The 10,731-nt window shown below is 45.8% G+C and overlaps 1 protein-coding gene across 1 annotated transcript; it reads left to right on the plus strand.

Annotated features, from left to right (window-relative positions):
• Positions 1 to 5,141: 5,141 nt before the first annotated feature.
• Positions 5,142 to 5,651, plus strand: LOC118648784 (proline-rich receptor-like protein kinase PERK10). Its single transcript, XM_036295200.1, has one exon. It carries the CDS (start codon positions 5,142 to 5,144, stop codon positions 5,649 to 5,651), a length of 510 nt encoding a protein of 169 aa, XP_036151093.1.
• Positions 5,652 to 10,731: the final 5,080 nt, after the last annotated feature.

Raw genomic sequence — 10,731 nt, forward strand, 5'->3', positions numbered from 1 at the left:
ATACTAAAATCCGTAATGCAAAATTATACAATATTATGTACAAAATGGAATATGTGCAAACTAGGGATAGCGTGAAAAAAACAATATCATGCAAGTGAAATAAATTAAAAGTTTAGAAAAAAGATTAATTTGTTTAGCCTTTTATATTACAATTTGATACAGGATGATAAAAAAAAGCATTTTGAAAAAAGTTTTCATTTTCGTTATGAAGTCCAATTTCATAAACTGATATTAATACGTATACTTTAATTTAAAAAGGGATTTCCAATCTATAAAAAATATACATGAAACTTTGATGATAATGTGCATGAATGACATTTATTAATCCTAAGTTTGACAGGCACTTTAGTATCCCCTTAATGTTTTAATCGTTCAGATATATTGAAGTATGTAACTTATCTGGGCTCATCAGGATTAGGTTAAGAGATGTTTTAGCTATACATTTAACAGTCAAAAGTTATTAAATTTGAAAATGTAAACTACTTAGGTTTATTTTTATTTAACAATGACAATAACTTTTGGCCACAATTTTAGTCCTACAAAAAAAAAACCCGATACAAAAGACAAGAAAAGTTTAGCTAATAATAACGTATGCAACGAAACCATGTAATAGTCTGTGCTTGGCAGTGTTGTGATAAATACTTTTAAAACGGAATCAACTTTTTAACATTATTTATTAAAGTTTTATTACTATGTATGCGTAAGACATCAGATTTAAATTCATAATGCTTGTTACGTTCGATGAAATCTTTCACCTGTTTCATCTCACGTCGCGCACCGCGCTCTCGCGTGATCCGCCGGAGCACCCGTCTCACCGAGCGCTCCCCTCCCCACGAAATCAGACGCGCGGGGTATCAGCGCGTACATCCTACGCTTATACTCTTTATTAATTTTATTGTTATCACGTGCGTAATTATTACCTCAATTGTTAAAGGCTCAAATCCATCGAATCATGCCGCGTATAGTTAAAAATTTCATTAAAAGAGTAATATTCTTTCGTCACCTTTCTATTTGCTATTAACGACAGGGTGCAACCGCCACCCCTCAACTCCCTTGTTAATTAATAATACTGCAATCCGTCGCAGTCATGCTATAACTCTTTCACATTATTAACAACCTGGAGTAATGTGAATATTTTTCAACCACGCGGTTCACGCGTGACACTCTCGCGCTGCCGAAGAGTCGGTCCAGCCGCGGAGCGCGTGTACCAAGTGGGATAGCAATAGCTCGAGCATTATTCCGATCGGGAAGTATGAATGAAATAGCATGAGTAAAGTAATTACGAAAGTATGCGGTTTAATTACTACCGCCTCACAGAGGTGATAGGAGAAAGGCGAAGGAAGCATTCAAACGCTAATCACCCTGGCTACCTCTTGACCGAAGTTTATAATAATCCGAACAAAAATTAGAAACCATAAAATTTCAAAAATAATAGCTATTTGTCGCGGAATTTTCCATGGATTTGAGCTTCCCTACACCCGCGTACCCCTAGGACCCCCTAGTTTTGGGGTATATAAGGAGCGCGAGATCCTCAGGAAGCAGCATTTCTCGCTCATATAACGAGTCGCGCTGCCAGTAGGCATAGACGTTACTCTGCAGGAAGAAAGTGCTATCCGTGTAATAATTATTAGCCTTCGTGCTCTTACAAATAAGACTACTATCAAGTATACGACATTGTGACCATTAAATTCTTGATAGAATATAACAAGAACCGAACAGTGCGTAAGTAACATCTCCCTTATCTACAAACGCCGTAAAATTCATTCTTATAAATTATCAAATGTAAGCTCACTCTACTTTATTTAAAACAAAGTTTTTTTGTGTATTCAATATAATTCTTAACAAAAATTATAATAAAAATTATACTTAGTAACTAAAAAGAAATTTCTTACTTGTATTATTAAATTAAGTGGGGCAAAAATACGGGCAAACCATCCTCGGTGCTCCCTAAAATATTCTGAAGCGAAAACAGCGACTTCTCTGAATCCTCATCCTGGAAGCAGGGCGCTACGATTCAGGCGCCTGCTTCCTCCCTGAACTTCAAGCCAGGGACGCCTACCGGGGCGCTTAAGTAAGGAGGTGTCCAGGGGACAAACGGGCGCCTATTAAGGCGCTTTTTACCCCCTACGTCGTCCCTCCACCTAACTGTGCACCACAGGCAGCCCATAGGCGCTCTCCGTCACAAACGCCCCCATCTTTCCTTGGCGTGGGATTTGTTGTGCCCTCCCTGGGCGCTTCCCCTCACGCTCTCTACACCTTGTCGCAAAATTGTACGCTCTTTCTCTCATTAGCATCCGAACAGTACCCACAAAAGAAAAGAGGTACTCTCTTTTTTTTTATTATTATTATTTTTGGCCTAAATTCATTCCTAAAAAGCACCACTAAGAACCGCGTCGTTCACGTGGCAGGCAGTAACTACGCGAACAATAACAATAACTATCATTGATCTCTCTCTGTCTCTCTATCTCTCTCTCTCTCTTCAATGGCGTAAGTACGTGCGGACGCATTTTTCTTTCTCTCTGCTTTGAGCTTCTTACTGCCGGTCGCTGCCCTGCGGGGCCCTTTTTCTTGCAGACTAACGGTCAAGGGCGCATTGCTTGACATTTCTCTATCACGGTGAGTGACCGCAAAGCGATATTTTGGCATTCTTCTCGGCATTTCTCGGCGTTTCTCTGACTTCGGACACGACAATCTTTTCTGGAGCCTTCTGCCATATCCACCAGCCGTCTCTCTCCTGCGCATGCGCTTCATCTCGCTTTACGCTGCCGATCATCTCACCTCTGCGTGCTCGCCTCATCTCGCTGCCTGCGCCCCCACTACAGGACTACTGCGTGTACTGCTCCGGTGAGTTCGGTTTCCAAAACAAACCGTTGCTCACTCCTATCAGGCGGGCTCGATCACGGCTGCTCACGAACAAAACGAACAAACCGGACAAACTGAAGATGACGCTTACTTGTGGTCACTGCAAAAAGTTTATCTCATCTTCTAATGCATTGACGAGTACCTGCGAGACCAACCACGTATTTCACGCGGACTGCTTACTTTCCATCGCGGGTCCGGACGCCGTGAGACGCGGACAGGATGCTGCTGGATTTTCTTGTCCCATTTGCAAACACCACGCGCCGCCTCCGGATCTTAAGTCGGCTCCTGCCGCCTCAAGTGAACTCGCCCGGTCTCCACCGAAGGACTACAACAACTGCGAGAGCCTTGTGTCCTTGCTGCTGCAGAAAATCTCTAATATCGAAACAAAGCTTCAAAGTCTCCCTGCAATCAACGCCAAACTCTCCACGCTTGAACTCAGCATTTCTCGGTGCTCCGCGTCCTTTGAGGATCTCGCCGTTAAAACCGACGCGCTCACTGTTACCGCACAGGACTTAAACGAACGCGTCTGTGCTCTCGAGAGATCCCAGCCATCTCAGTCTGAGTCTAACGTGGCGGGTTCACACCTTGAGGCGCGCCTGGAGGCGCTCGAGCAAACGAGGCTCAACAGTGAGCTGATCATATTTGGAGCGCTTGAGCTCCCTTCAGAGGACCCCCTCACTTTAGTGGGTAAAATCGCCTCAACGCTGGCCATTGAAATACTTTCGGGTGATATCCAGTCTTGCTTTCGCATCTCTGCTTCGCGCGGTCGTCCTCGCCCACTCGTCGTCCGTCTCAAATCAAATGTTGTTCGAAACCGATGGATTAGCTGTAAACGCGCCAGGGGCGTCCTCGAGGAGGCGGATGTGTCTAGTTCCCTGTCTGGCTCGCGCATAGACATGACTGAACGGCTCACCATTCAAACGCGTCGCATTCTCACCGAGGCTAGGCAGGCCGTCGGGAGCGGATTGCTGCACGGTGCGTGGACGCGTAACGGGCGCGTCTGTGTGAGGTGCCAGTTAAACACCCCTCCTATAACAATACGTCACCCTGAACATCTTAATTCCGTTCTTGCCGGGGCTTCTTCGCCCTCTGTTTTGCCTTCCACGTCTACCGGGGTGCAGCTTCTAGCCGGAGCTTCTTCCAGCGCTCCCATATTCCCACAATCTACAAACGCTCTACCGACCGTCCCGTCGGCCTCGGGGCTGTCTCCTGCATCCATCGCCCAGCCTACGACCAACAAACGCGCCACTGGCGCAATTCCTAAGAAGTCCTCCCAGGGCAAAGCATGATTTTGTGCCTCCTATTCTGCTTGCGATCACATACCACCATACTCTTTCCATGCTATCTTGTTATTATGTTCGAAGCTCTTTCATTTCACTTCCCAACACTTGACCAACTGGCGACTCATATTTCATATTTCATATTCATATTCGCTTTACATCTTACTCTAAACTTAAGTTTGCGAACGCACGTACTGCGCACTAATGTCGTATACTTAATCGCTTTTGTTTTTATTTTGCAGTTGTTCTGTACCATTAATTATCACTCTTCAAATTTACTATATTTTGTACGCCTACGCCACGCTATTTTATCTCTATTTTATCTCTGCGTTTGAAGCTACCATTTACTGTTACTATACTCGTTATGCTTTCATGTTACTCTTACTCAAGCTTGCGTACTAGCACTATATACTTGATTGCCTTTGCTTTTGCCTAGAAATTATTGTTGTTTTGTACCGATAACTACTACTCTACAAATATTCTATACTTGTACGTTCTTAGAGGGCTTGCCCTAGAATGGAAATAAACGCTTTTCTCTCTCTCTCTCTCTCTCTCTCTCTCTCTCTGTTCACATACTCTTGGTCCGCGTCCGTGTGAAACCGAACAAGACGGGTAAGAATAGAATCCGAGTCGATCTCTGGCTTACACTCCGTGGGATGGTACGGGCTGCCCACTAGGGCGCTTATCCCCCACACTCCCCTCCCTACTCCATGGGCAATGGGCTCGCCTATTTGGGCGCTTTATCCCCACGGACTCATACTATTACAAAACTAGGCAGATTGACTCGGTTTCTCATCTAAATTACGCCTATTAAAATATTTCTTAAAAACTAAAAGAAAGGGAAATAAATATTAACAAAGAGAAAGAGAGGAACATTACACAAATTACATGACTCTTACCACACTCACTTATTAAAAAATTTACCTGCCTGACACGTGTCTTTTATATAATCATGGGCTCTTTTAATAAAATCGGTTTACAACCAAACAGTGCGACATCATGCCACGGTCTCGCCGAGGGGGAAGGAAGCGGCAGATCAAGCGGTTAAAATGGCGTCTCATCGAGGCTGGAACGTTCGATCCTCGCATCTTCGATCGACCTCCGCCCCCCGACGCCTCCCCGAGACCCCACGGATCACCGGGCCCGTTTGAGCTGCCGCCTCCACAGCCTACCCCCTGCACCCGACTAGTGGCCCCGGCACCACCCTGCCATAACGCACCACCACCAAACCTCGCTCCCTTTAGGCGCCCGCCGCCCCGGCTACCCCCAGGGACCGACACCGCCCCTATACGAGCTCCCACGCGTCCCGCAAAGGTGGACCGCCAGGCCCGTCCACCCCTGCGGCAAGGCCCCCGCATAACAAGCGACGAGGCCTTCGTCGGGACGCTCCCGAAATTCGCCTTATCCGGCAAGGCGACCCCTCGATCCATAGAAGCTTATAAAAGGCTTCTCAAGCCCCTCGAAGGAGCACCACCTCTTAAAAGAAGAAAACAAGCGAGAGAACAATAATAAAAATAATAAAAGAAAATATATTCTATAACCGGATCCAATTTTTTTTTTCTTTTACCCACAAACTCACAAACAGTTACGCTCCTGGGGAACCACGGGTTACGCTCGGCCCCGGTCACTTCCCCCTCCTCCAGGACGTAACAATGCTCCTTCATTAAATTTGCACATAAATAAAATTTAAATAATTTTTATACCAATAAGAGAATTGTGTTCAAATGTTGCATAGACGCATAAACATAATAATTAAACGCTGTATCGAATTTTTATATTTTTATGAAAACATAAGTGAAAGTAATATATAAAAACAAATGTTTTAATTTTATTAATTTTTTTACATATATTTTTATAATAAATATATCTTTTAAATATGTAATGTAATATCAAAAATCATATTTCAACATAAGGACAAAATTTAAATATAATATTTAAACAAATAATTGCAAAAATATTAAGGAAGATAGTAAATTGCAAAACAATTTTGATGTCTAACATGCGAAAGAAAAACAAACATATTTTTAATCATGAATAACATAAACGTTAAACCTTCTTTAAAATCTAAAAAGAAATAAGAATTTAATGAGATATAGCTTTGAACCCATAGAAAAAAATTATGCAAAAATTACTGCACAAAAAATTGAATATTCTTGTGCATGAATTTCTGCAATTTTTATAGATTTTTGTACAAAGTTTTCGCCTTCAGAATTTTTCTGCAGAATATTTTGCAGAATTTTATGTAATTTTTTCTGAACACAAAAAACTTCAGAAAACATTACATAAAATTCTGTAAAATATTCTATAGAAAAATTCTAAAGGCGAAAACTTTGTACAAAAATCTATAAAAACTGCAGAAATTCATGTACAAAAATATTCAATTTTTTGTGCAGTAATTTTTGCATAATTTTTTCCTACGGAAAATCCGCTGCCTTATAAAATAAAATAAAATTTAAGTAAATTATGAATGCATATGTTTTGTTTAAAAAAAAAATTTTTTTTTTTTTTAATTGATTATGTAACCAGGTCTTTATTACATCTGGTTTTCTATCGCATAACACATTGTATGTCATTTTAATTTTATCTATTTCTGATAAAGGTAGCAGTTTTCCTTTACGCAGATATTTTGAAAAATGCATTGTTGCATCACTTATTTCTTTATCCGTCCATCGTGTTTTCTTTTGATATGTTTTACGGGCTGAAATACAAATATACTCATTAATAAAATAATGATCGAATAGAATCTTGACGCATATAATGTAATAATCACTTATTTACACGTTTGATTCTTCTGTTTTTTTGGCACATTGATTGTACTCTCACTAGAGCTGCTTAAACTTGTATTTAATATATAATCTGATAAATCACTATCTGAATATTTTCCTATTAGAAACAGAAAAAAAAATTAATATATCACTCAAAAATTAGAAAATAAATAAAGTAAACAAAAAGAAAAAGAGAAAGAGAAAGAGAGATACAAATAAACAGGCATAGGGAGAAAGTTATAAGTTATATATAAATATTATGACTCAATATCAAAGTCCATAGCGCAGGCATTCCTAGGATTGACTGGTCAATGCGCAGAACAACCAAGCGTTTTGGTCAGACTTAGATGGCGTTATTGTAATCATACCCAGTGCTGCCAGACCCCCCTCCATGGGCTAAGTCGCGCATGTGCGATGGATGGCAAATACAGTTACGTACGTTCTGGGCGCTTAGTTTTGGCGGGCCCCAATACTCTAACTACCTCAAGGAGCAGAGAGGACGTAATATGGTAAGTAATAGGTAAGTAAATGGATTAGTAGTAGCAGTAGTGGTAGTCGTAGTAGGTAGCGCGTAGCGGTAGCGGTAGCGGTAGCGGTAGCGGTAGCGGTAGCGGTAGCGGTAGCGGTAGCGGTAGCGGTAGCGGTAGCGGTAGCGGTAGCGGTAGCGGTAGCGGTAGCGGTAGCGGTAGCGGTAGCGGTAGCGGTAGCGGTAGCGGTAGCGGTAGCGGTAGCGGTAGCGGTAGCGGTAGCGGTAGCGGTAGCGGTAGCGGTAGCGGTAGCGGTAGCGGTAGCGGTAGCGGTAGCGGTAGCGGTAGCGGTAGCGGTAGCGGTAGCGGTAGCGGTAGCGGTAGCGGTAGCGGTAGCGGTAGCGGTAGCGGTAGCGGTAGCGGTAGCGGTAGCGGTAGCGGTAGCGGTAGCGGTAGCGGTAGCGGTAGCGGTAGCGGTAGCGGTAGCGGTAGCGGTAGCGGTAGCGGTAGCGGTAGCGGTAGCGGTAGCGGTAGCGGTAGCGGTAGCGGTAGCGGTAGCGGTAGCGGTAGCGGTAGCGGTAGCGGTAGCGGTAGCGGTAGCGGTAGCGGTAGCGGTAGCGGTAGCGGTAGCGGTAGCGGTAGCGGTAGCGGTAGCGGTAGCGGTAGCGGTAGCGGTAGCGGTAGCGGTAGCGGTAGCGGTAGCGGTAGCGGTAGCGGTAGCGGTAGCGGTAGCGGTAGCGGTAGCGGTAGCGGTAGCGGTAGCGGTAGCGGTAGCGGTAGCGGTAGCGGTAGCGGTAGCGGTAGCGGTAGCGGTAGCGGTAGCGGTAGCGGTAGCGGTAGCGGTAGCGGTAGCGGTAGCGGTAGCGGTAGCGGTAGCGGTAGCGGTAGCGGTAGCGGTAGCGGTAGCGGTAGCGGTAGCGGTAGCGGTAGCGGTAGCGGTAGCGGTAGCGGTAGCGGTAGCGGTAGCGGTAGCGGTAGCGGTAGCGGTAGCGGTAGCGGTAGCGGTAGCGGTAGCGGTAGCGGTAGCGGTAGCGGTAGCGGTAGCGGTAGCGGTAGCGGTAGCGGTAGCGGTAGCGGTAGCGGTAGCGGTAGCGGTAGCGGTAGCGGTAGCGGTAGCGGTAGCGGTAGCGGTAGCGGTAGCGGTAGCGGTAGCGGTAGCGGTAGCGGTAGCGGTAGCGGTAGCGGTAGCGGTAGCGGTAGCGGTAGCGGTAGCGGTAGCGGTAGCGGTAGCGGTAGCGGTAGCGGTAGCGGTAGCGGTAGCGGTAGCGGTAGCGGTAGCGGTAGCGGTAGCGGTAGCGGTAGCGGTAGCGGTAGCGGTAGCGGTAGCGGTAGCGGTAGCGGTAGCGGTAGCGGTAGCGGTAGCGGTAGCGGTAGCGGTAGCGGTAGCGGTAGCGGTAGCGGTAGCGGTAGCGGTAGCGGTAGCGGTAGCGGTAGCGGTAGCGGTAGCGGTAGCGGTAGCGGTAGCGGTAGCGGTAGCGGTAGCGGTAGCGGTAGCGGTAGCGGTAGCGGTAGCGGTAGCGGTAGCGGTAGCGGTAGCGGTAGCGGTAGCGGTAGCGGTAGCGGTAGCGGTAGCGGTAGCGGTAGCGGTAGCGGTAGCGGTAGCGGTAGCGGTAGCGGTAGCGGTAGCGGTAGCGGTAGCGGTAGCGGTAGCGGTAGCGGTAGCGGTAGCGGTAGCGGTAGCGGTAGCGGTAGCGGTAGCGGTAGCGGTAGCGGTAGCGGTAGCGGTAGCGGTAGCGGTAGCGGTAGCGGTAGCGGTAGCGGTAGCGGTAGCGGTAGCGGTAGCGGTAGCGGTAGCGGTAGCGGTAGCGGTAGCGGTAGCGGTAGCGGTAGCGGTAGCGGTAGCGGTAGCGGTAGCGGTAGCGGTAGCGGTAGCGGTAGCGGTAGCGGTAGCGGTAGCGGTAGCGGTAGCGGTAGCGGTAGCGGTAGCGGTAGCGGTAGCGGTAGCGGTAGCGGTAGCGGTAGCGGTAGCGGTAGCGGTAGCGGTAGCGGTAGCGGTAGCGGTAGCGGTAGCGGTAGCGGTAGCGGTAGCGGTAGCGGTAGCGGTAGCGGTAGCGGTAGCGGTAGCGGTAGCGGTAGCGGTAGCGGTAGCGGTAGCGGTAGCGGTAGCGGTAGCGGTAGCGGTAGCGGTAGCGGTAGCGGTAGCGGTAGCGGTAGCGGTAGCGGTAGCGGTAGCGGTAGCGGTAGCGGTAGCGGTAGCGGTAGCGGTAGCGGTAGCGGTAGCGGTAGCGGTAGCGGTAGCGGTAGCGGTAGCGGTAGCGGTAGCGGTAGCGGTAGCGGTAGCGGTAGCGGTAGCGGTAGCGGTAGCGGTAGCGGTAGCGGTAGCGGTAGCGGTAGCGGTAGCGGTAGCGGTAGCGGTAGCGGTAGCGGTAGCGGTAGCGGTAGCGGTAGCGGTAGCGGTAGCGGTAGCGGTAGCGGTAGCGGTAGCGGTAGCGGTAGTAGTAAAATAGTTATTGTAGTTGTAGTAATAATTATCTGTGATATTGCTTTAATATATCTGTGATAGATTTGCAATATTATTAATAATTATGGATATTGGGAAAGGAGCTATTAAAAAAACAGTTAGAAAGTTTAATGATGCATGGCTAAATGATGATAATTTTAAAGGATGGTTGGCTCCCCATTCTGAACAATAAAGCTTTGTGTGTAGTGTGTAATAAGACTATTAGATGTTGCAAGACGGATATAACACAGCATTCACAGACGGTTACACATACAAATAATATAAAAACACAAACTCAAAGTCTTGATAACCACGAGCACTTTTCATTTAAAGATAATATAAAACGCGCAGAGATAAAATTAGCAGCATTTTATGCTGATCATAATTTAGCATTTTCTACCGTAGAACATTTGATACCGTTAATAAAAGATATTTTTATAGATTTGCATACTCCTGAAGTTGCACAAAATCTTTCACTGGGACGAACTAAATGTGTACAAATTGTTAAAGAAATAATATCAAAACGCGAAGAAGAAAAATTAATTTCAATTTTGCAAACGTGTAAGTTTTCTATTTTAATTGATGAAACTACAGACATTACCGATAAAAAATTTATGTGTTTACTTGTTCGATATGTTTCACCAAATGATAAAAAAGTAAAAACGCAATTATTAGAATTATTAGCATTAGATGCTACAGATTCTAGTGCACAAAAAATTTTTGAAATGTTTAAAGCATTTTTAAATAAAAATAATATTCCTATTAAAAATATTACTGGCATGGCAAGCGATAATGCATCGGTAATGACGGGATGTAACAATTCTTTTTTTTCTCGTTTAAAAATAGAAGTACCCAGTGTAATATTATTCAAATGTATTTGTCATTCGTCCGCAATTATAGCCAGCAAAGCTTGCAGA

Source organism: Monomorium pharaonis, unplaced genomic scaffold (assembly GCF_013373865.1).
Source record: "Monomorium pharaonis isolate MP-MQ-018 unplaced genomic scaffold, ASM1337386v2 scaffold_692, whole genome shotgun sequence".
NCBI lineage: Eukaryota > Metazoa > Arthropoda > Insecta > Hymenoptera > Formicidae > Monomorium > Monomorium pharaonis.

Bases quoted from the DNA above. Each gene is read 5' to 3' on its own strand.
- LOC118648784 (XM_036295200.1), top strand. From the start codon at position 5,142: ATGCCACGGTCTCGCCGAGGGGGAAGGAAGCGGCAGATCAAGCGGTTA.